General features: G+C 35.0%; 1 protein-coding gene across 3 annotated transcripts; it reads right to left on the bottom strand.

The window, feature by feature from the left end:
* On the bottom strand, positions 1-26,492 carry LOC112422596 (uncharacterized). 3 transcript variants are annotated; one of them, XR_003013052.2, is made up of 4 exons: positions 26,239-26,492; positions 24,474-24,522; positions 1,311-1,410; positions 1-431 (listed from the first exon to the last, which is right to left on the bottom strand). XR_003013052.2 is itself a non-coding variant. In XM_039835050.1 (4 exons), the coding sequence occupies exons 3-4, from the start codon at positions 23,591-23,593 to the stop codon at positions 22,606-22,608; spliced, it is 861 nt and encodes a 286-aa protein (XP_039690984.1). In that variant the 5' UTR covers positions 23,594-24,375; positions 24,474-24,522; positions 26,239-26,492; the 3' UTR covers positions 21,087-22,605. The 3 variants fall into 3 exon arrangements, 2 of the variants coding, with proteins under 2 accessions (XP_039690984.1, XP_039690983.1); XM_039835050.1 differs by lacking the exons at positions 1-431; positions 1,311-1,410 and adding exons at positions 21,087-23,268; positions 23,396-24,375; XM_039835049.1 differs by lacking the exons at positions 1-431; positions 1,311-1,410 and adding an exon at positions 21,087-23,268 and having other exon boundaries at positions 23,396-24,522.
* Positions 26,493-27,288: the final 796 nt, after the last annotated feature.

The following is a 27,288-nucleotide window of genomic DNA, read 5'->3' on the forward strand; positions in this document are numbered from 1 at the left end:
TCGTTAAATACACAATCCACAAATTCAACACAAATTCATTAAAATGCAACATCACGAACACAAATTTGAACACATTACACTATGTTAATAAATATTACACTTCAATGGAGCGAACACGAATATATAAAATGTTATTTTCAAGCATTAACCTAAACATGTAATCAACGTCGCCATCATCAAAATATAACTTGTGGAAAATACATGGTCTTCCAACTGTTTTCATCTTTATCCTCCCTCAGGTTCACACATGGTACTTGTACAAATACATGAGATGTTATTTAATTTTCACCAATATGGACAAATTATTTGTTAAGCTGTGCCTTCAACTCACCCAACTTTTTTTTTTAGGAAAAAAAGAAGCCCTTAATTGTCTTCTTCATGGCGGAGTATCATACATGAGCTTCAACTTATGCATCTTCAAACATGTTTCACTTCACAAAATTTAATGGAATAAAAAAATATGAGAATAAATCCAAATGAAAGATAAAAACAAATAGTTGAATAACTAGAGACAAAAAAAATGTGAGCAATAATTGGTGTTAAATAACCGGCCACAAACAAATATTTCACTTCATATATTTATATAATCCATATAATGTTAATTACATGTTGGCTACAAATATCGGCGTTACATAATCGGCTACCAAAAAAAATATCGGTGTAATATCAACAAAAAACGGACGAACACCAACAAAAAAATGTAATATCCTATATAACTAGCTAGTGATAGGGAATCATGTTCATCTTCTTCATTGATTTCAAATACTCCTTTTGGTTTTTCGGGAGTGGGAGTGTCGATAAATTGGATTGAGATGATTCATTGATTTTTTCGGCGGTTTCAACTTTCATTGAGGTCTTTGAACAAAGCTTGTCTATCCATAAATGCAAACTCTCATTTGCTTAACCTCACCAATCTTGTGACTACTCCCCACTCCATACAAGACGGCGGTAATGGACAACTGTCTTTTAAATAAACATGAAGAAAGTGGCCACAAAAGAAGTTCAAGATTCTTCATTGTCTTATCTTTCAAAGTTCAATCACTAGGAGCTTGATAGAATAAAACATAAAATATCATATAAAGTTACCAAAAGTTACAGAAAAGAAAATGGTGCAAGAACTTAATGCTAAATTCCAGAAAACAGCGCTTGTGTCACTTGTAAACAATTATCAATGATAATCATCTTAGAATGTTTGTAGTCAATAATTTCATTTCTAGAATTTTACTATTATAAATGAAAGTTAGAAAATATTCCATAAAACATAATAAATTAATCTAAAATAAGCTGGTATAAGTAGTAACAGTTAATACCTTTTTAATTAATTATTCAAATAAATCACGGTCGAGGTTGAACATTACAAACAATAGAGCAAATCATAATAAAGAAGCTGTTGAATGACCTCCATTTAATCTGGTGACAAAACAAGAGATTAAATATGAGAAATAAAAAAAGGCAGCAAAGAGTTAAATACTTCACATTTAGACCATTCCAAAATTTAAATACCATTTTCTACGTATATCTGCCAAAGTTAATTTGTTAGAGTTTAAACAATACTTTTTTTGTTGTGGAAAACTTACCAAAACAAAGCTGTTTTATGGTATAGGAGTATATGAGAAGATTAGAAAAGGATGAGTAATCAAAGTGTACATAGAAGAAGAAGGTAAGAGATAATAAAGCTTCTTTTGCTCATAAATATATGTTCTGTTTTTTAATTGAGTTTGGTAGTCTTGGTTATTGTTTTCCCTTACTTCACTCAACTACCTAAAAAAATTGTTACCTTTGAATTTTGTTGAAAAAATAATACTTTCCTCGGTCTTATTTATAATAAATAATTATCTTTTTAGATTCATTGAATAATTGATGTATTTGGTCTAAAATATATACCAAATAAATCAATTATTCAATGAATTTAAAAAAAATTAATTATTTCTTAGAAATAAGACCGAATGTTGTATAAAGAGTATAAATTTATCTTTACATAATTAAAAATAATAAAAAGTATATTTACAATCTCAATGTGTTTGTACAAGTATATTTACAAATAAAATCTTTAAAAATTTTACAAAAGAGTTGACAAATCAATAATGTAATTTCTTAATATTAAGGAAAAAAATATATTTGATTATAATAGTTATAAATCATACAATGCTAACAAATGAGTTACGATCTAGCAATGTTTAGTTCATATAGTAAATATTTAGGGTTTTATATTATGTGCTGAGATTAACTGAATCAAGTGTTTTGATTAAAATTGAAGGGATAAGAAAGGAGATTATGAAGACATCAATCAATATTAGGGGGTTTGAAAGGGAGAAATTAAGTTTAATACATTTCGACCAAATAGAAAATAGAACATTCACCAAATGAAGAGGATGTACAAACACAATGTCTTGAGATGGCGGTGACAACGACAACTTAAGGCAACATATGTGATACACTAAGCAGTGACAGAGCCACATTAGAACGTATGTGGGCAATGGCCCACACCGCAAAAAAAAAAATTATAGGAAAATTTACTAAAATACCATTGGTTTTGAAAATAAATTACTCTCCTCTTTTATGAGTTTATTATCGATGATTACATGTCCCTCAAAATACGTAGAGAATTATTTAAAATTTTTAAGATATGTAGTTTAATTTTTAGATGATCAATTTGTTCAAAAATTTTTTTTTGATGATTAAGTTTTGTACTTAATGTTGTAACCAATTTTTTTCTATATATAACGCCTATGGCAACATATATATATATATATATATATTTTTTTTTTTTTTTTTTTTTTATATACATTATAGTTTATTTTGGTGGCCCACTCAAACATTTTTTTTTCTCTAACTTTGCTATTGTTTGTACTACTAAAGGCGTGTCACTAATGGATTAAACCGCAAATCTGTTTGTTTCTTTTTTGCCCCACCCTTCTTAGATAACCTTCATTTTTTTTTTTTTGGATTTAAGAAATTTGAATTCTAAACTTCGAACAAATGAAGGGTCTCTAAGAAGTATATGAGGTAGGTGGAAAAAGAAATTCAGCTCATTTCTTGACGATATTAAGCCTTGACCCAATCATAAATCCTCTTCAATCATTTTACACGAGCACAAACTTCATTAGTTTGAATTAAGTTTTTTTAAAATGACATATGTTAATATTTAATTGTTAGATTAGTTTGAATGTAGTTCACATATTTAATTTTTAATCTGCAAATTTAAAAATGTCAGTTTATGCATTTGAAAGTGAAATTTGCCAATGATAGGATTAGGATATGACATTTTACTCCAATATATTCTAGTCCTGGTGAAGATAATAGAAGAGTGTTGTTACATAAACCCATGAGGTTTGAAGAAAGAATACTACAAGCTTCAAAGTTTGAAAAGTGGGAGACCAATCCTTCATGTACGTTTTCTCTAGTTCAAGGAATGATTTAAAGACAATACCACTGTCGTACAAAAGTATTATATTTTTCTTGCAAATCCACCATTAAAAGTTTGAAATGTTTTTTTTTTTTAACCATTTATTTGGTACAAAAAATTTACGGTTCATGTTTAATGGTGATTAATCTTCGCCGATATTTGTTGCGCACACAAAGACAATTCTCTCCTCCTAATTGTATATTAACCACTCGCTTAATAACGATTCCAAATCTCTTGCCACTCGCACCTACATATTGTTAGAATTTTGAATGGTTTATCTTGAATTGAAAATAATAAGTTTGTTTTTTTCCAGAAGAGTGAAAAGAATAAGTTATTTGCTGCTTTTGTGTAAGAATATTCAATGAAAACTCCACGGGATATTAAACTTTGTTAATGAAAATAAAATACTATTGTTATGCAATATGGGTCGACATTTTTAAAGTTAATTCTTGCAATTTTAGACAATGAATTTTTTTTTTTTACTCTTTTATTTTTCCTTGTAACAAAAAAAAAATCATTGTCTAAAATTGCAAGAATTAACTTTAAAAATCTCGACCCATATTGCATAACAATAGTATTTTATTTTCATTAACATAGTTTAAAATCTCGTGGAGTTTTCATTAAATATTCTTACACAAAAGCAACAAATAACTTATTCTTTTCAATTCAAGAGAAACCATGCAAAATTCTAACAATATGTAGGTGCTAAGAGATTTGGAATTGTTATTAAGTAAGTGGTTAGTATACAATTAGGATGAGAGAATTGTCCTTGAATGCGCAACAAATATCAACGAAGATTAATCACCATTACATTGATTAGAAGTTTAGACATATCTGTCGGTGGGGTTTAGAATGCAGAAAGAGAAAATTTGTGCACCATTCAAAAGTTGTGTAAATGGGTGATGACAGCCAATTACAACCGTTGATATACTAGTATTATATTCCAAGAGTTGAGATCTAGAGAGATAAAGGCATGGGTGACTTGCTAATGCTTTGTTGGAACAGTACACACGGGTCCCAGCTGAAGAATAAATCGGAATATTTAATTGTTGTTTTTTTGGTCACTTTTGTATTGGGCTTGGGAACTAAGTGACTATGGGCATGTCGTTATTGTATGAAGGAAACCCACGACCGTGTGTAAGCTTGGCACGATCGTGTGTATACGCATGTTGGCATACGCATGGTCGTGTGGTTTTTTAGCACAATCGTGCGTAATTTATTGCATAAATCTAAAATTTCAAGTTTTGCTTATTTTGGTGACCGAAGTGTGTACATTATTGTTAAATGAGTCAAGGTAAATGAACATTAAAATACGCAAAACTTTTATTCATTAGCTAGTTTGAGTTTTTGTATTTTAAATTTTTTTTTTTTGTTATTTTATTCTCGAGTTTATTTAATTATGTAGTATTATGTTATTTTCAGTTGAATGTGTTTAAAAATTAGTTGTAATATGTTATCTATATTGAATTTATAAATTAGATTTGTGATTAAAATTTTATTAAAGTATATTTATAATGTAATAAAAATTAATTATAATAATAACGATAACATTGATAAAAAACAAATCACCTAGTGAATATCCTCATTAATCAATTAACATTTATCGAAGTACTTATCATATAAGATTTTTTATGTTAGGGTAATAGTTGTGTGTTTGATTGTCGTTGGGACATCTTGTAATTAAGGTGAGAGATGTTAGGGTAAACTTCCAATATTATTGAATCATAAATCGCTCTGCTAGGGTTTGCACCTAGCAAGAGCGCAACCATTAATTTTCAAACTCATCACCAAATTGCTTTATTCCATTGATCCATTCCACTCACATATTCCATTAATTGTTCACTCAAATCTAACGTGAGTGCTAGTTTCATTTGTTTCATTTCACGTTGAATTCTAGTTCCATTCAAGCTTCACCATTCTCAGCCGCCATGTTTGATTGGAAGGCTGAGATGTCTGCTCTTTCAATCGCTCCAAAGGCTGCAACGACTCCCCTACCGCCTACCCTATCTGTCTTGCCGACTGTTTCGTTTGCACAGGCTCTTACGGCCTCACATAAGTCTGTCCCCAATGCCATTTTGCCAACGCCAACAATTCTGGGAGAAACACTAAGTATCAAAATCACACAGGATCTATATGAACATGGAATGAATTTCTGTAAGACGAACCTTCGGGGATGTCTGGTTTTACACAAAGGAGAGAAACTCTATTCTACAAAGGAGATTGAATTGAAATTACATAAGCACTGGAAGACTGCAGGATCATGGCACATGATGTCCCTCGGGAGAGGTTATTATGAATTCTTCTTTGCTTCAGAGATGGATAAATGTATTGTCTGGGCAGCGGGCACAGTTTCTCTAAAACCGGGTGTCCTTCGACTTTTCGAGTGGTCCAAGGATTTCAATATGCACACGCAGCGAAACACTCATGCTCAAGTTTGGATTCGCCTGTTAGAACTTCTGCAGGAGTACTGGATGGAACAAACTCTCCGGGAGATTGCAAGTGCAGTGGGCACCCCTCTTGTGATAGACAACACGACATCAAAGAGATTGTTTGGACATTATGTGAGAATACTAGTTGATATGGATTTCTCCCGTAAGATTTTTCATGAAATTGTTGGTGAGAGGGAAGGCTTTCCCGGTTGCCGTGGCCTATGAATGGATGCCGGATTTCTGTTGTCACTGTCAGAATATCGGGCATGACATCACCGTATGTAGAAGATTGTATCCTAGAAAGGTAAACACAAAGGTAACAACAGCTGCCAAGGAACAAATAGCGCTTGGAAAGAAGCAAGTTTAGACAAAGAAAGATACATGGATTCCAAGGACTGACAACCCTTCAGGGATCGACTCTTCCCTGGCTTTTGGCGCAACAAATGACACTACTTCAGCACCGGATTTTGTGGAAGTGGTATCTGAAAAAATAAAAAATGGTATTTTTTCAGATTTTGAGAGAAAAAAATCACCTTGTTTCCACCCTTTGGTATCTGAAAAATACCATTTTTTTTATTTTTTTAAAAATGGAATTACACACGTGGCACACATTAATTGATAAAAAACAGACACATCAGCACTAAATGTCATGGGGACCATAAAATCAGAAAGGGGGAAAACTATAGGGGGCAAAGTCACTCGTTTAAAACTATGGGGTGCAAAATCGCACAATTGACAAACTATAGGGGGGAAAAGTGCAATTAAGCCTTGAAAATAATCTCGAGGGGAATTATATGCATGTTTTATCTCCCGTAAAAAATACACATTGATATCAGTAGCATTGTGGCCCCGGATAATGCTAAGATAGATTCGGTGCTCAAGAAGGACTTACACTTTATGCAGGCTTGGTTGGCAAAGGCAGCATAGACTGAAACACCATTTACAGAGGTTGTTTCCAAGTCACAGAAAAAAAAAGAACTTACAAACTTTACAGAAAACTTCACTCAGAACCCGCTCTCGACCATCGTTTAAATGAATATAATTTATTGGAATATCCGAGGAATCGACAACAATGATTCTCGGCTTGTGTTTGTTGTTTCATGACACGGTGTGGTTTTGGAGAAATTTGTTGTTTCATGACTCGGTGTGGTTCACTTTGTTGCCTCCATCTTTCGGGGGAAGATTTTGCTAGGGACATAAATGGGATGCTGAACTTTATTTCCTTAATTACTTATGTTCCTAGTTTTCTCTATATATTTATATTTCTTTCGAGGGTATTGGCTTAGTCCCCCCTCTTTGTATTTTTTTTTTTTCCTTTTTTAATAAAATTTACGTATTGGAAAGGCGGTAGGGGATGGGGGAATCTGTTAGGTGCCAACCTAGTTGGGATGCTTCAGATTCTCCCGGATACCCAAGCTTTCTCTTGGCCTTATCTAAAAAAATGGGTGAGAGATGTAAGTCTAGTTAGTCGGTGAAAAATTTGATTCGTTAGTGAACGTTTATCCGAGTACTTTGACTCCAAGATTCTTTAAGCTAGAGCAAGAGTTGTGAGTTTGATCAGTCGTGATGAAATATTTGTATTAGTTTAGGTCGAAGAATGTTGTCATTAGGGTTAGAGTTGTAAGCTTGGTTAGTCGATAACAAGAGTTTGATTACTCATCGAACGTTCATCCAAGTACTTTGACTCCAAGATTCTTTCAGCTAGGGCAAGAGTTGTGAGTTTGATCAGTCGTGATGAAATATTTGTATTCGTTTAGGTCGAAGAATGTTGTCATTAGGTTTATGGTTGTCATCAGGGTTGGAGTTGTAAGCTTGTTTAGTCGATAAAAGAGTTTGATTACTCAGTGAACGTTCATCCAAGTACTTTCACTCCAAGATTCTTTCAGCTAGGGCAAGAGTTGTGAGTTTGATCAGTCGAGATGAAATATTTGTATTAGTTTAGGTCGATGAATGTTGCCATTAGGGTTAGAGTTGTAAGCTTGGTTAGTCGATAACAAGAGTTTGATTACTCAGTGAACGTTCATCCAAGTACTTTGACTCCAAGATTCCTTTAGCTAGGGCCAGAGTTGTGAGTTTGACAAGTCGTGATGAAATATTTGTATTATTTTAGGTCGAAGAATGTTGTCATTAGGTTTATAGTTGTCATTAGGGTTGTATTTGTAAGCTTGTTTAGTCAATAAAAGAGTTTGATTACTCAGTGAACGTTCATCCAAGTACTTTGACTCCAAGGTTCTTTCAGCTAGGGCAAGAGTTGTGAGTTTGATCAGTCGAGAGGGAAAAATTTGTATTAGTTTCGGTCGAAGAATGTTGTATTAGGGTTGGAGTTGTAAGCTTGTTTAGTCGATAAAAGAGTTTGATTAATTAGAACATTAATATTTTTAGTATATCAATATATTTACATCTATCCAATTTCTATTCAACCAAACAATTTTTGTAAACAAACATACCATATAAATCTTATTTCCATCTAACTTTGGTGGCATTTAGAATGCACAAATATAAGATTTGTGCACCATGCGCAACCCAGAAAATTCTGGACAGGTGGCAGTTTTGGTAGGTTTGGTTACCTACTAAAATTAAATAAATAATAAAATGAAACATATTTTAATAGAAAATATTGGTTTTATTGTTTTTGCTTAATACACCCCTCAAATCTGAAAATGCAAAGTAGCAATTCACACTAACAACACGTCACCCCTCATCATGAATCTCACTTCATTCTCCTTTTCCCTCTTCCTTCACTTGAATCTCACATAGAAGCACCATGGAAATGCAAGACTCTCCATTGGAGTTCAGATTTTCAGAAATTGTTACTCACCATTAACCTACACATTAACTTATATTTCATCTTCTTCAATAACATTGTTCAATTATATTTCACTTTCCATTGAAGTTTGGAGATTGCAACTTAGTTTGGTTTCTAGATCTGGATTCATAGAAGTTGTTGGTTGATTTGTGAAACTTGAAGGTATGTATAAGAATTTGTTAAACATATTTAATTCTTTATTATGATGTATGGTTGTTGAATACTAGTAGTAATTTTCATTCTTGAAATGCATTTTGAACAAGCTGGTCACCATTGAAGTTGTTGTTCTTGAGTGTTCAACATTTTAGATGTTCTTTTTTTACTTCTTCAGTAACACGTGGTCGTGAGAAATATGGACACGGCCGTGTTGGTTTGCATTGGAAAATTAAGCAGCTGCTTGATGTTTGTAGACACACGATCGTGCATTATATTGGCGCGGTCGTGCGCTAGTTTCTGACATTGAATGTTCATTTTTTCTACTAGTATACCCAACTTTGCTTTCCTGCTGTGTTTCGATATCCAAGTGATTGTATCTAATTCAAATGTTGTATCTATTATGCACAACAAAATGGATATGGATGAAATTCTAGAAATTTCCGAACTTTCAAATGCAAGCAACATAGCTAGGGAAACCAACATAGGTTTGGAAGGTTCAGAGGTATGTTCAAGTGATTACATTATTGTACAGGACATGGGTAGTAACTCTTGTTCGGAGAGTGTTGTATGTTCCTTGGATGATGATATGGAAGACACGTACAATTTTGATGATGAATATGCGGTTGATTGCACGAATGACTTTGACAAAATTAATTTTAAGGAAATAATCTATGATGAAATTATGATGTACCATTTTTCGGATCGTCTAGTTGCATTCAAGTTTTACAATGTGTACAGTTGTGCACGTGGGTTTGTAGGTAGAAGATGTCGTTTTGTTAAGAACAAGGATGGCGATGTTATTCAACAAACCTTTGTGTGTCACAGACAAGGTCACCAGTATGCAAGGGATGACAATAAGCCGTATAGAAAACGAGTGTAGAAGCCAGCTAGTAGGTGTGGGTGTATGGCAAGTATTCAAGTACACGTTAACTACGGTAGTGAACGGTGGTACATAAAAATGTTTGACGATGTAGATAATCACTCATTTTTGGATAATAAGTATGAGGGGATGCTACCTGCACATAGAAAGATGAGTGATTATGACAAATACCAAATAAAAGAAATGAGGAAAGCTGACATTGCTACATTACGCATCTATGTGTTTTTTGCTTCAAAAGCTGGTGGATTCAAAAATATAGGATATTCAAGAAGAACCATGTACAATGAGAAATTCAAGGATAGGGAGACGAAGAGTTCTGATGCAGAGGAAGCAGTTTAATTTATGAAAGGGTTTTCTAGTACGGACGATATGATGTACTAGAAGCAAACTGTTAAGGAGGATGGATCACTTCGACATTTATTTTGGTGTGATGGTGTTAGCCGAATGGACTACACGGTGTTTAGAGATATTTTGGCATTTAATGCTACTTATAAGAAAATTAAATATAACACACCGTTAGTTATTTTTTCCGGAGTAAATCATCACAATCAAAGTGTAATATTCGACAGTGCAATTGTTAGTGATGAAACTGAGGAAACTTACGTGTGGCTCTTGCAACAATTTCTTGAGGCAATGGACGGAAAGGCACATGTGTTGGTTATAACCGACAGAGATTTATCCATGAGAAATGCTATTAGAACAGTATTTCCAAATGATCATCATCGTTTGTGTGCCTGGCACTTGGCAAGAAATGCTGCAAGCAATATCAAAAATCGACAATTTGTCCCGAAGTTCAAACGATGTATGTTTGGTGATTTTGATATCGAAGAGTTTGAAAGTAGGTGGGAGAATTTGGTTGGTGAATTTGAGTTGGAAAATAACAAGTGGATTCATGAGCTCTATGAGAAGCGGAATCAATGGTCAACTGTCCACATTCGGGGTATATTCTATGCTGGTTTTTGAACAACCTCAAGGTGTGAAGGTCTTCATTCTGAATTTGAAAAATATGTTAGTGTGTTGTCAAATCTGGTGGATTTTTTAAATCATTTTCTCCGGTGGCTGAATTATATGAGATATAGAGAAATAGAGGCGGATTATGCATCTTCCTTTGGTGAAACCGTTCTGCAAACTCAACATAAAAGTTTAGAGAACTCAGCTGCAAAAATCTACACAAGGTCAGTTTTCAAGCTTTTTAGGCCTATATTGGAGAGAGCTTATCGTTATAATATCGAAGAAACTGTGTGCAATGGTTCTATTTATAATTATAATGTTTTCAAATACCCTAGAGATGACATTCATTGGAATATTTCATATTGCCAAGAACGATTAACATTTGAATGCTCTTGCAAGAGGTTGGAGACATTTGGTATTCCTTGTGAACATCTCGTAGCTATTTTAGTGTATATGAACATAAGAAAATTGTCGGAATCTGTTGTGACGGAACGATGGATCAAACGTGCTAAAGATGTAATCAATGCCCAAAATTCTAATAGTTCAAGTCACCGGGATCCTGGTTTTGTAACTACGTATGTTATGTTTGTGGAGCGTTGTAAGAGGATGGCAACCGCCGTGTTAAAGTGTGGTAATCCAGATTATATACACAAAACCGTGGAAATGGTTGAAAAACACACTGAGACATTGGAATCATTCAACATGGGTGAAGTTGATGAGGTGTTTGGTGTGGGTCCAGAGACAGGAAGAAGTTTAGGTAATCCGCAACGGCTTAGGAAAAGAGGTGGAGCAGCAGCCGATTCTTCAACTCGAAATGCAAAAAAAAAAAAAAAAAAACAGAACACGGCTAAATGTGGAGTATGTGGAGGAAAGGGTCACAACCACGTTTCATGACTATCTTCTTAAAATAATCAGTTTCCCCTTCCACATGTTTTTTCACTTCAACCATATGTTCTTTGTTTTCCTCCTGGACCAACTGCACTTGAGCTTCTAACATGTTTTTCAAGTTTGATATCTCCATCTCAGATTCCTTTTTCACGCTTAATAAAATTATATTCTAATCACAAATCTAATTTATAAATTCAATATAGATAACATATTACAACTAATTTTTAAATACATTCAACTGAAAATAACATAATACTACATAATTAAATAAACTAAAAAAATTAGTTGTAATATAGATAACATATTATGTTATTTTCAGTTGAATGTATTTAAAAATTAGTTGTAATATGTTATCTATATTGAACTTATAAATTAGATTTGTGATTAGAATAAATTTTTATTAAACTTGAAAAAGGAATCTGAGATGGAGATATCAAACTTGAAAACATGTTAGAAGTGAAGGTGAAAAACACAAGAAGGGGGGGGGGGGGGGGGGGGGGGGGGGGGTTGAATTGTGTTTTCTTTTTCTCTTAAAAAAATTACTTCTTCTGATAAAACTTCAGAAGCAGTTTGATTGCTTCTGATGAAATGATCAGAGTCAGATTGCAGCGGAAAAGAACAGAGCAGAGAAAAGAAAGACAAAGACACAAGCAGTTATCCTGGTTCCTTCCACAACACGGAAGTAGTCCAGTCCCCCTTGCACTTCCAAGGAGATTTCACTATGATCACAAAGATTACAACTGCTCAATACTTTCTTAGTATGAGACTTCACAAAAATGCTCAAGCACACACGCAAGAGTCTTCCAATGCTCAAGCACTAAGCAAGAGACTTCTAATGCTCAAGCACGCAGGCAAGAGACTTCTAATCAAACAAAAATACGGAGAATTGAGTTTGAGTTGAACACTTGATATACAATCAGTGGTGTTCACAATACAATACAGTAAAGACTCTAGACTTTGAATTTCTAAGATGTATCAAATCAGTGCAGAAATTCAGTGTGCTTTGTAGAATCAAATTGACAGAGTTTTGGCGCTTTTGAACTTATGTATCTCTATCTTCAATCTTCAAGTCTTCACTCCTTTATATAGAGGCGTGAAAGAGACGTTGAGATAATCAGCACGTCTAAAGAGTCGTTTGAAATCCTTTGATTATCCACCAGTGATCCTTTGCCTGATTTGGGTGTAGTCCTTTGAAGAATAAGCTTCAAATTCATTCCCATCTTGAGTGTACAAAAGCTGCAGGCATGGCTGTTGTTTTGTCTTGTAGCGTAGACAGAAAACAGAGTAGTGGAGGTAGTGGTTGTACACTTGTACTTTGTCAACTCTATTAACGAGAGACAAGTGCTCAGTGCTATCCATATATCCGTTGATACCTCCCTTTCAATTCTTCGTTCTTCTTTCATAAGACTGAATTGAGAATCAGCTACTTTGAATCTTCAGTTTGATTAAAGGATCAAACGTAGCTTCTGGTGAAGTTATTGCTTCTGATGAAAACTTTTGCTTCTGATGACCTTCTGCTTCTGATGACGTCATCACTTCAGAAGCACTTCAGCTTCAGGAGCAGTTTTCTTCAGATGCTCAGAATTTCTTTTTCTTTCCATTGTTCTTCCAAGACCTATTGAAATAACTTGAGTAGCCTTTGGTCCTGTACACTTGAACAATTATTAGTAATAACCAATTGACAATTTTTAATACCTTGTTATCATCAAAACTTAATAAGGTTAATTGTGAAACACATTTTGTTCCAACAATCTCCCCCTTTTTGATGATGACAAACAATAGTATTTAAAATGTTCAATTGTTGTTGATCTAATTAATAAGTTGACCACTGGGATAGAGGTTTGTAAGCTCCCCCTGAGTCTAATAGATCTTTAAGGTGAGGTTTGTAAGCTCCCCCTGAGTTCTATTCTTATTAATTAAATTTCAATAAAATACTCATAAAAATAATATCAGAAGTATTTAAAAAAGTTTAGAAGTGGTTATAGTGGGGCTCAGTGCCTTAAAAATACTATACATTTACTCCCCCTTTTGTCATCAACAAAAAGAATAAAAACAAAAGAAAGAGTATCAGAGCAAGCAAGCAGCATTAAAATCAGTAAATATTATCAGAGTTAAAGCTTGTAAAAAAAATATTGAAGGTGAAAAAAGCACAAGATTCAGAAACAATTATAATATATATATATATATATATATATAGAAAAGTTGAGATACAAATGCAGTGCAACTAAAGTACTTAGAACAAAGATACAAGCAAAGAATAAATGGGTGTGCAACTAAGGTTGGGCTTGCTTGTACATCTGTTCCAAAAGATACTTAATTTGCTCATCCTTCTTCTTAAGTAGCTCATCCTTTTCTTTCATTCTTCTTTTATACCCAGCATGAATTCTTGCAGCCCTTGTGATGTACTCTTCTTCTGGATAGAAAGGAGTGATGTCCAGCAGAGGCACGTAATTCAGCTCTTTCACTCTAGCTGCTTCATGCATATCATCCAACATCTTTTGCAGCATGGCAGAGTGAGATGAGACACACTTAGAGCTTAGCTTATCCAGCAGGTCATCAAAACTCTTTTTCAGATCCATCCATTGATCAAGATAGTGAATAGGAGGTACAGGAACTGTTCTGCGAAGAATCAGTGTCTGAATCTCATCACTAAGCCTGATTAGCTGTTCATCTATATACTCAGATTCAAGGATAGAGTCAGGGATGGTTGAAGGTTCAGATTGAGTTGTATGAGATGTGGAGGGTTGGTCAGAGGCTGTTTGTTGGTCAGAAGAAGTTAGGTCAATTATTGGTGGTTCTGGTTGTTGTTCTGGTTCTGTTGATTGATGGTCAGAAGCACCTTGTTCAGAAGCAACTTGTTCAGGAACAGTTTGTTCAGGAACGGTTTCTGTTTGTTGGTTTTCTAACACAGTCTTTCCAGGGACTGTCTTAGAGGCCTTTGTAGGTGTAGGTTGCATTTCACCACCTAAGTGTTTTTCTAAATTGTGAATGGTTGAGGATTCTTGTTGTTGGGGGATTTCTGAAGTAGTTGCTTCTGAAACTACTTCAGAGGCTTTTTGTGGAGTTTGGTTATTTGGTGAGTTTGTTTGGGTAGGTTCAGGTTGTTGTACACTAACAGGTTCTGGAATATCTGGATATAGTGGATGAGTAGTAGGCAAATTGAATTTCTCACACAGTTTAATCCTATTTTTGGAAAATTCTATTTGAGTTCTCTCATAGTCAAGTGTTCCAAATTCTGTTAGTTTGGTAGGTTTGGTTTTTAGAAGTTTGTCTATGTGTTGGCTAAGGGGTTGGTCATCTGATTCTGTGGATGATGAAGAGGGTGAAGAGGGTAGAGAAGGAATCTGAGTATAGATGTCAGGTTTGGATGAATTACCTGAAGATTGAGCTTCTTGATGAACTGCTTCTGGAGCTTTTGAAGCTGGTTCTGATGAAGTTGCTCCTGAAGCTTGCTTATTCTTCAAGGCTTGAGAAAGCAGAGTTGCTCCATACTGAACTGTTTCTTGCTCTAACTCAGAAGCTAAAGCAGCAATGACAGGAGTAGGCACATACCCTGCAGCCTTGAGACGCTCATCCCTTTCCTTCTCATACAATTCCTTCATCCTTTTCCTTTCTGCTATCTTGGATGCAGAATACTCCCTAGCATACTGCTTTATTTCTTCAGACATTTCAAAACTAGGCATGACTATAGGCTCAGAAGATGTAGTCCTTTTTGCCTTCTTGGGGCTTGAGTCTTCATCCCAGTTTTCTTCCAATTCTTCCAACATTTCTGCCCTTCGTCCTTCAGCTGTCTTCAGATTCCTTGAAGATCTCTTCCTTTTGATGGTCTTAAGAGCAGCTTCTCTTTTCTTCTTGGGACTTAGAGGCTCTTCAGAAGCAGCTTGCTCAGAACCTGTTTGTTCAGAAGCAGGCTGTTCTGCTGTTTCTTGAGCATTCCTTGTCCTTTTTCTGATGATAGGGACTTCATCAAGGTTCTCCACTTCCTCTTGAATAGTGGATAGAGTTGATTTTTCCTTCTTGGCTTTCTGATGCTTCTGAGCACCCTTCTCAGTAGCATCTTCAGCAAGGTATTCTTCCTTTGTGATCTGCTTCTTCTTAGACTTTCTGCCTTTGGCCACAGGCAGATCACCACCATACATCTCTTCAGGGACATCTTTCAAGCTGATCTTCTTGTTGTAGGTTTTGTAGAAGTCCAAGATGTAGGCCCTTTGCACATCCAGGGGATCCTTCTTGCAGATGGGGATGTGATGAGTGACTAGATCAGATATTGCATCAGATTCATGCATATCAGAATCTAGTTTCTTGTGAGCATTTGCTGGAATCAATTTCATCTTCACAAGTGTTGATGCATTGATTATCTTCCCAGTTACTGCTCCCAGCTTCTGGTTATCATAGATGCCAACATCCTTCAAGGCACTTAGAAGTCCTCCTTCTTGAAAGATTACAGAGAGTAGCCTTCCATAAGGAACAAACTTTCTGTTTTCCATCTGACTCTTCTTTAGTTCCTTGATCATGTATTTGAACATGTACTTTGGAACATTCATCGTGGTTTCTTGAGTGATGGTGTGATGCAGAAAAACCTTGTGACCAAGTGATGGTTGATCACTTCCTCCACCTTTGGGAAAGATATTCTCATTCTGAATCTTCAGCAGCAACTTCTTCTCAATGCTCAAAGTACTGTAAGGTTGAGCAACCTTAGACCCATAGATAGTCTCATTGACAATTTCCTTCCAAGAGCTGGTTCTTGGATTAGGAATTTCTTCTCCAAAGTATTTGCCAGAGGTATCCCTTCCCATGGCTTGAGCAATAACCTGCTCATTTATGGTTACAGGAATACCCATGACATTTGATCTAATCTCTGTACCGGTGAAGGAGAGTAGACCCATTACTTCTCTGGTTTTTCCCTTCAGAGTAGGATCAACCAGAATCAGTTGAGCTTCTTCCTGCCTAGCAGCTTCAATGTCAAAGACTGAAGCCCTTACCCAGAATTGTCTGACCAGAACTTCATAAGTTGGACCATTGAGAAGACTGAAGTAACTCATCAGCTTCTGCTTCTTGTAGAACTTTACTAAATCACATCCATGGTGAGTTAAGGAGGCGAAATCCACTGGATTTTCTGCTTGAATGATTAACTCCCATTCTTCAATAGACATGGTTCTTCCTTTAATCTCATAAGCTGGAATATCTATTTCCATATTTGATGATGAACCACCAGCAGAACTTGAGCTTTCCATTGATTTGAAGGAGTTTTAGGGTTCTACGGTGTTTTGAGAGGAAGAGTGAATGCGCTTACTTTCGCAGAGGGTTGAGAAGAAAATAGAAAGTGTTTGTTGTGAAGTGAGTAGTGTGTGAATTGACTTAGAGTTTTTAAGTAAAACGTTTACAATTCAGAAGAGACAAACAAACATAGCATTAATGACAAATTGGGGGCGCGTGTTAGTATCTTCAGAATCAGTTGTACCTGCATTACTTTCACTTTGCTCTGGAGTTTTACTTCCAGGCTCTCTATCATCAAATTTTACGTGTATAGATTCTTCAACACAATGTGTTTCTGAATTATACACTCTGTACGCCTTTGACCTTTCAGAATTTGATCCCCAACTAATCCATATTCGAAACAATGAGAAGCGTATGGTCCATCAGAAGCTCTTAACTGAGGTTCTGAGGAAAATGTGCTTCTGAAGATGACGTCAGCACTAAAACTTCAGAAGTGGTATTCTTTGCTTCTGAATAGCATGGTTAGTGGGAACGTTGGTAGTTACTTTATGTAACAGCTGTCCCATTACCCAAAAGGTAGTTTTCTGAAGAGTCTCTGACGTGGTCTATTTGTATTGGAGTATAACAAAAAGGGCAATGATGTTTTATTTGCTTTTTAACATACTAACACGCGCCCCCAATTTGTCATTAATGCTATGTTTGTTTGTCTCTTCTGAATTGTAAACGTTTTACTTAAAAACTCTAAGTCAATTCACACACTACTCACTTCACAACAAACACTTTCTATTTTCTTCTCAACCCTCTGCGAAAGTAAGCGCATTCACTCTTCCTCTCAAAACACCGTAGAACCCTAAAACTCCTTCAAATCAATGGAAAGCTCAAGTTCTGCTGGTGGTTCATCATCAAATATGGAAATAGATATTACAGCTTATGAGATTAAAGGAAGAACCATGTCTATTGAAGAATGGGAGTTAATCATTCAAGCAGAAAATCCAGTGGATTTCGCCTCCTTAACTCACCATGGATGTGATTTAGTAAAGTTCTACAAGAAGCAGAAGCTGATGAGTTACTTCAGTCTTCTCAATGGTCCAACTTATGAAGTTCTGGTCAGACAATTCTGGGTAAGGGCTTCAGTCTTTGACATTGAAGCTGCTAGGCAGGAAGAAGCTCAACTGATTCTGGTTGATCCTACTCTGAAGGGAAAAACCAGAGAAGTAATGGGTCTACTCTCCTTCACCGGTACAGAGATTAGATCAAATGTCATGGGTATTCCTGTAACCATAAATGAGCAGGTTATTGCTCAAGCCATGGGAAGGGATACCTCTGGCAAATACTTTGGAGAAGAAATTCCTAATCCAAGAACCAGCTCTTGGAAGGAAATTGTCAATGAGACTATCTATGGGTCTAAGGTTGCTCAACCTTACAGTACTTTGAGCATTGAGAAGAAGTTGCTGCTGAAGATTCAGAATGAGAATATCTTTCCCAAAGGTGGAGGAAGTGATCAACCATCACTTGGTCACAAGGTTTTTCTGCATCACACCATCACTCAAGAAACCACGATGAATGTTCCAAAGTACATGTTCAAATACATGATCAAGGAACTAAAGAAGAGTCAGATGGAAAACAGAAAGTTTGTTCCTTATGGAAGGCTACTCTCTGTAATCTTTCAAGAAGGAGGACTTCTAAGTGCCTTGAAGGATGTTGGCATCTATGATAACCAGAAGCTGGGAGCAGTAACTGGGAAGATAATCAATGCATCAACACTTGTGAAGATGAAATTGATTCCAGCAAATGCTCACAAGAAACTAGATTCTGATATGCATGAATCTGATGCAATATCTGATCTAGTCACTCATCACATCCCCATCTGCAAGAAGGATCCCCTGGATGTGCAAAGGGCCTACATCTTGGACTTCTACAAAACCTACAACAAGAAGATCAGCTTGAAAGATGTCCCTGAAGAGATGTATGGTGGTGATCTGCCTGTGGCCAAAGGCAGAAAGTCTAAGAAGAAGCAGATCACAAAGGAAGAATACCTTGCTGAAGATGCTACTGAGAAGGGTGCTCAGAAGCATCAGAAAGCCAAGAAGGAAAAATCAACTCTATCCACTATTCAAGAGGAAGTGGAGAACCTTGATGAAGTCCCTATCATCAGAAAAAGGACAAGGAATGCTCAAGAAACAGCAGAACAGCCTGCTTCTGAACAAACAGGTTCTGAGCAAGCTGCTTCTGAAGAGCCTCTAAGTCCCAAGAAGAAAAGAGAAGCTGCTCTTAAGACCATCAAAAGGAAGAGATCTTCAAGGAATCTGAAGACAGCTGAAGGACGAAGGGCAGAAATGTTGGAAGAATTGGAAGAAAACTGGGATGAAGACTCAAGCCCCAAGAAGGCAAAAAGGACTACATCTTCTGAGCCTATAGTCATGCCTAGTTTTGAAATGTCTGAAGAAATAAAGCAGTATGCTAGGGAGTATTCTGCATCCAAGATAGCAGAAAGGAAAAGGATGAAGGAATTGTATGAGAAGGAAAGGGATGAGCGTCTCAAGGCTGCAGGGTATGTGCCTACTCCTGTCATTGCTGCTTTAGCTTCTGAGTTAGAGCAAGAAACAGTTCAGTATGGAGCAACTCTGCTTTCTCAAGCCTTGAAGAATAAGCAAGCTTCAGGAGCAACTTCATCAGAACCAGCTTCAAAAGCTCCAGAAGCAGTTCATCAAGAAGCTCAATCTTCAGGTAATTCATCCAAACCTGACATCTATACTCAGATTCCTTCTCTACCCTCTTCACCCTCTTCATCATCCACAGAATCAGATGACCAACCCCTTAGCCAACACATAGACAAACTTCTAAAAACCAAACCTACCAAACTAACAGAATTTGGAACACTTGACTATGAGAGAACTCAAATAGAATTTTCCAAAAATAGGATTAAACTGTGTGAGAAATTCAATTTGCCTACTACTCATCCACTATATCCAGATATTCCAGAACCTGTTAGTGTACAACAACCTGAACCTACCCAAACAAACTCACCAAATAACCAAACTCCACAAAAAGCCTCTGAAGTAGTTTCAGAAGCAACTACTTCAGAAATCCCCCAACAACAAGAATCCTCAACCATTCACAATTTAGAAAAACACTTAGGTGGTGAAATGCAACCTACACCTACAAAGGCCTCTAAGACAGTCCCTGGAAAGACTGTGTTAGAAAACCAACAAACAGAAACCGTTCCTGAACAAACTGTTCCTGAACAAGTTGCTTCTAAACAAGGTGCTTCTGACCATCAATCAACAGAACCAGAACAACAACCAGAACCACCAATAATTGACCTAACTTCTTCTGACCAATAAACAGCCTCTGACCAACCCTCCACATCTCATACAACTCAATCTGAACCTTCAACCATCCCTGACTCTATCCTTGAATCTGAGTATATAGATGAACAGCTAATCAGGCTTAGTGATGAGATTCAGACACTGATTCTTCGCAGAACAGTTCCTGTACCTCCTATTCACTATCTTGATCAATGGATGGATCTGAAAAAGAGTTTTGATGACCTGCTGGATAAGCTAAGCTCTAAGTGTGTCTCATCTCACTCTGCCATGCTGCAAAAGATGTTGGATGATATGCATGAAGCAGCTAGAGTGAAAGAGCTGAATTACGTGCCTCTGCTGGACATCACTCCTTTCTATCCAGAAGAAGAGTACATCACAAGGGCTGCAAGAATTCATGCTGGGTATAAAAGAAGAATGAAAGAAAAGGATGAGCTACTTAAGAAGAAGGATGAGCAAATTAAGTATCTTTTGGAACAGATGTACAAGCAAGCCCAACCTTAGTTGCACACCCATTTATTCTTTGCTTGTATCTTTGTTCTAAGTACTTTAGTTGCACTGCATTTGTATCTCAACTTTTCTATATATATATATATATATATATATATATATATATATATATATATATATATTATAATTGTTTCTGAATCTTGTGCTTTTTTCACCTTCAATATTTTTTTTACAAGCTTTAACTCTGATAATATTTACTGATTTTAATGCTGCTTGCTTGCTCTGATACTCTTTCTTTTGTTTTTATTCTTTTTGTTGATGACAAAAGGGGGAGTAAATGTATAGTATTTTTAAGGCACTGAGCCCCACTATAACCACTTCTAAACTTTTTTAATACCTTGTTATCATCAAAACTTAATAAGGTTAATTGTGAAACACATTTTGTTCCAACAAGAAGCTCTAGTGCAGTTGGTCCAGGAGGAAAACAAAGCACATATGGTTGAAGTGAAAAAACATGTGGAAGGGGAAACTGATAATTTTAAGAAGATAATCATGACACGCGGTTGTGGCCCTTTCCTCCACATACTCCACATTTCGGCGTGTTCCGTTTTTTTTTTTCGCATTTGCATTTCGAGTTGAACAAACGGCTGCTGCTCCACCTCTTTTCCTAAGCTGCTGCGAATTACTTAAACTTCTTCCTGTCTCTGGACCCACACCAAACACCTTATCAACTTCACCACTGTTAAATGATTCCAATGTCTCGGTGTGTTTTTCAACAATTTTCATGGTTTTGTGTATATAATCTGGATTGCCACATTTTAACATGGTGTTTGCCCTCCTCTTACAACGCTCCACAAACATAACATACGTAGTTAAAAAACCAGGATCCCGATGACTTGAACTATTAGCATTTTGGGCATTGATTACATCTTTAGCACGTTTGGTCCATCGTTCCGTCACAACAGATTCCGACAATTTTCTTATGTTCATATACACTAAACATCTATGAGATGTTCACAAGGAATACCAAATGTCTCCAATCTCTTGCAAGAGCATTCAAATGTTACTCGTTCTTGAAAATATGAAACAGTCCAATGAATGTCATATCTAGGGTATTTGAAAATATTACAATTATAAATGGAACTATTGCACACAGTTTCTTCGATTTTACAACGACAAGCTCTCTCCAATACAGACCTAAAAAGCTTGAAAACTGACCTTGTATAGATTTTTGCAGCTAAGTTCTCTAAACTTTTATGTTGAGTTTGCAAAACGGTTTCACCAAAGAAAGATGCATAATCCGCCTCTATTTCTCTGTATCTCTCATAATTCAGCCACCGGAGAAAATGATTTAAAAAATCTATCAGATTTGACAACACACTAACATATTTTCCAAATTCAGAATGAAGACCTTCCCACCTTGAGGTTGTTCTAAAACCAGCATAGAATGTACCCCAAATGTGGGCAGTTGAACATTGATTCCGCTTCTCATACAGCTCATGAATCCACTTGTTATTTTCCAACCCAAATTCACCAAAGAAATTCTCCCATCTACTTTCAAACTCTTCGATATCAAAATCACCAAACATACATTGTTTGAACTTCGGGACAAATTGTGGAGTTTTGATATTGCTTGCAGCATTTCTTGCCAAGTGCTTGGCACACAAATGATGATGATCATTTGGAAATACTGTTCTAATAGCATTTCTCATAGATAAATCTCAGTCGGTTATAACCGACATAGGTGCCTTTCCGTCCATTGCCTTAAGAAATTGTTGCAAGAGCCACACATAAGTTTCCTCAGTTTCATCACTAACAATTACACTGCTGAATATTACACTTTGATTGTGATGATTTATTCTGGAAAAAATAACTAACGGTGTGTTATATTTAATTTTCTTATAAGTAGCATCAAATGCCAAAACATCTCCAAACACCGTGTAGTCCATTCGGCTAACACCATTCCACCAAAATAAATGTCGAAGTGATCTATCCTCCTTAACAGTGTGCTTCCAGTACATCATCTCGTCTGTACTAGACAACCCCTTCAGAAATTCAACTCCTTCCTCTGCATTAGAACTCTTCGTCTCCCTATCCTAGAATTGCTCATTGTACATGGTCCTTCTTGAATATCCTAGATTTTTGAATCCACCAGCTTGTGAAACAAAAAAACCATAGATACGTGATGTAGGAATGCCAGCTTTCCTCGTTGCTTTCATTTGATATTTGTCATAATCACTCATCTTTCTATGTGCAGGTAGCATCCCCTCATACTTATTATCCAAAAATGAGTGATTATGTACATCGTCAAACATTTTTATGTACCACCGTTCACTACCATAGTCAACGTGTACTTGAATACTTGTCATACACCCACACCTACTAGTTGGCTTCTGCACTCTTTTTCTATACGGCTTATTGTCATCCCTTGCATATCGGTGACCTTCTCTGTGACAAACAAAGGTTTGTTGAATAACATCGTCATCCTTGTTCTTAACAAAACGACATCTTCTACCTTCAAACCCACATACACAACTGTACATATTATAAAACTTGAATGCAACTAGACGATCCGAAAAATGGTACATCATAATTTCATCATAGATTAATTCCTTAAAATTAATTTTGTCAAAGTCATTCGTGCAATCAACCGCATATTCATCATCAAAATTGCACCCATACATCGAATTGTACGTGTCTTCCATATGATCATCTGAGGAACATACAACACTCTCCGAACAAGAGCTACTGCCCATGTTCTGTACAATATAACATGCAAAATAACTTAGTAACTCCCAAACCTACGACCGTAATTATCGTGCCGTTTTCGCTAATATGTGCAAGTATTAATATATTTTAGACAATAATGTAATCACTTGAACATACCTCTAAACCTTCCAAACCTATGTTGGTTTCCCCAGCTATGTTGCTTGCATTTGAAAGTTCGAAAATTTCTAGAATTTCATCCATATCCATTTTGTTGTGCATAATAGATACAACATTTGAATTAGATACAATCACTTGGATAGCGAAACACAGCAGGAAAGCAAAGTTGGGTATACTAGTAGAAAAAAAAATGAACATTCAGTGTCAGTAACTAGCGCACGACCGCGCCAATATAATGCACGACCGTGTGTCTACAAGCATCAAGCGGCTGCTTAATTTTCCAGTGCAAACCAACACGGCCGTGTCCCTATTTCGCACGACCGCGCGTTACTGAAGAACAAAAAAGTGAAAATCTAAAATGTTGAACACTCAAGAACAACAACTTCAATGGTGACCAGCTTGTTCAAAATGCATTTCAAGAATGAAAATTACTACCAGTATTCAACAACCATACATCAAAATGCATTTCAACAAATTCTTATACACATACCTTCAAGTTTCACAAATCAACCCACAACTTCTATGAATTCAGATCTAGAAACCAAACTAAGTTGCAATCTCCAAACATCAATGGAAAGTTAAATATAATTGAACAATGTCATTGAAGAAGATGAAATATAAGTTAATGTGTAGGTTAATGGTGAGTAACAATTTCTGAAAATCTGAACATCAATGGAGAGGCTTGTATTTTCATGGTGCTCCTATGTGAGATTCAAGTGAAGGAAGAGGGAAAAGGAAACTGAAGTGAGATTCATGATGAGGGGTGACATGTTGTTAGTGTGAATTGCTTCTCTGCATTTTCAGATTTGGGGGATGTATTCAGCAAAAACAATAAAACCAATATTTTCTATTAAAATATGTTTCATTTTATTATTGATTTAATTTTAGTAGGTAATCAAACCCCACCAAAACCGCCACCTATCCAAAATTTTGTGGGTTGGGCATGGTGCACAAATCTTATATTTGTGCATTCTAACTATCTGCACATATAAGAAGCACATTTAAGAAACAAAAAGTAAGAGAAGCATTAGTAATGAAATTCCAACTATGTGCACAACATGCAAACTATATTCAGTACCATGGTTCTGTTCCTAATATGTGTGCGTTGAGCTTGAAATTCCAACTATCTGCACAACATGCAAAGTAATTTAGAAATATGTTGATAGAATTAAGGTAGCCAATAGGAGAAAAACCCACATGAACTATTGAAAAGATGCTAAGTAATAGAAGATTGAATGTCTAGCTTCACTTTTCTTAGCCCTTATATGATGCCAAGGGGGATTGATTTTGTAAAAAAATGTGCTACCAAAGGAATTCATCCTTACAAGAGCATAAATGTCTAGCTTGAATTTTGCTTCGATATACTTTTTACAAAGTTTGGAACGTAAGATTCTACTATATATATATTTTCTTTTGGATAGAAACAAATTGTGTTATATTAAGAGAATATCACAAACACCTAATTCATCCAATAAGAAATTAATTACCATCTAAGATTTTGGATAAATCATTTTTGTGTTTATAATCAATAAATCCAATTCCAGAATTTTACTATTATAAATAAAGTTATAAAATATTCCATGAAACATATTAAATTAATCTAAAATATAAGAAGAAGAAAAAAGCCAGCAAAGAGTTAAATATATTCACATTTTGACCATTCAAAAAAATATAAAAACCATTTTCGTTACTTTGAAGTTATTAAATGATATCTTCTATCAAGCTACTACAGCTAAGACTAAGGTTGCGTTTGGCCTGACTCTTTTTGAACTTAATAGTTATTTCAAAGGAAAAGCGAAAAATAACAACTTTAAAAATAAAGCTAAAGTTGTTTGATAATCAAAAAAATTTAAAACTAAAAATCTAATTTAAATCTAACTAGAGTTGGGTAAAATATTTTATAAATGTCAATTTTTGTATATGTCAAAATGTATAATTTTATTATAGCATATCATCATAAATGAATAAAATTCTTTTTTAAAAAAAATCATAAATAAATAAAATATTGAAAAATTGAAATAAATACACAAATTATAAATGATTACATTAAAAAGATCAGTCAAATATTTTAGAGAAGTAAAATTGTTTAATGAGTTAAATAAAAGATTCTTGATTGAATATAATTCTTTAATAATATTATAGCAATTATAAAGTGCATAATTTTTTTAAAAAAAAAACCACGTCATTGGTATATGTGCTTTTATAATAAAAAATAGCTTGGTACTAATATACCAATAGTCAATAATGATGAATTTATTTCTTTAAAAAAAAGATAATTTTAATTTTTTGACACAAACAAATGTAGCAACTAAAAATCAAAAGATAGCATAAATGAACCACCTAAGGTGGTTCATGTATAAGAGCTCTTACCAAAAATGAATATATCGAAAAATAGCTAGCAAAACATAAAAATGCATGTATCAAGAATCAAAAACGGATAAATAATTGTACAAAAAAAAAAAAAAAACGGATACATAAAAATTAAGCTCCATGTTTTTCCATAAAGTAGGTTTCATCGTCTTATTTTAAAAGCCATTTTTTCGTTACCGTGAACTTGGCTCGATTGGTAGTGACAAATGCATAATATAAGTAGAGGTCGGTGTCCGAACCACGACCATCCTACTTCTCCATATTTAAAATATGTGAGTTCCAATCACTATGTTACTTGACGGAAGAAAAAAAAATTATTTTTTCTTATTTTTCTTCTATAAAACAAAATCACTTTTGTATTTAAGTGCTTCTTCAAAATTCTGTTTGGCCGCTTCTTCTTATTAAGAGAGAAAAAGTCTAAAATCAATAAGCATGCTATAGGGAACATAAAATATTTGGTAATATTAACTTACACTTGCACTTTGTTGGTCTATAAGTGTATGAAGAAGAAAACAGCATAGTGCTTCACCTTCACTTCTTGTGATAATTTTCTCTTTGTTGAAGATCTGATATAAAATGAAGAATATTATATTCCGTGATTATACTAATATCTGTATAATTACGGTTTGTTTGGTTTCTCCTTTCCTACTTGTGAAGAAGTGTATAAAGAAGTGTAACTTTCAGAGTGTATAAAGAAGTGTTAAAATCTAAGCATAACGATGAAGCTTCTTTTAATCATAAATAAATATATGAGTAGTTGAAATTTAAGCATAACAACTCACTTTTATTTATGTTTTCCTTTACTTCTCTCAACTTCCAACTGTATCGTTTTAATGGCACCCCTAGCCCTAGTGCTTATTAACTTAATGCAATTTTTCTTTGGCTTTGTATAAAAAAGCAATGAAATTCAAACGGTAGTAAAAAAAAAGCCAAATATCTCCATGAGTCCTTTAAGTTTCACGTTTGTTTCCGATATGATCTTTAAGTTTTTAAGGTTTCAGATAGGTCCTTTAAGTTTCGAGTTTGTTTTAAATATGTCATTTCTATCAACTTTCGTTAAGCCAAAGTTGTTATGTCCATTTCTGACAATACCATGAAAAGTTATCATTATATACCAATCATGAATGTTGAAACTACATTGGATATAGTCATGCCTATAATACCAAAGTTTTAGTGATTGAAAGTTGAAGAATTTTTTTTAGAAAAACTAAAACGAAAAGTTCACATATTTATAGGAACCAAAAACATATTTAACGCTAATATTTAAAATGCTTGGTTAATAAGAATTATAGCGAAATGGCTTTTAGGAAAAGATATAAAAAAAATAGAATATGAAATGGATAAGCCAAATTATCTATCTTCAATGTTGATGGGATATGACTTGAATGCATTGCACAGAGTCCTCAAGTTGAAACAAGAAAGTCCAATTTTCAAAACAAACAAGACTGAAAGTATACAGACTATGCTTAATTGCTTATAGCTTACGCCTCCCTTGATCAGTCTTTGAGGGAAATTGATGGGAT

Source organism: Medicago truncatula, chromosome 6 (assembly GCF_003473485.1).
Source record: "Medicago truncatula cultivar Jemalong A17 chromosome 6, MtrunA17r5.0-ANR, whole genome shotgun sequence".
NCBI lineage: Eukaryota > Viridiplantae > Streptophyta > Magnoliopsida > Fabales > Fabaceae > Medicago > Medicago truncatula.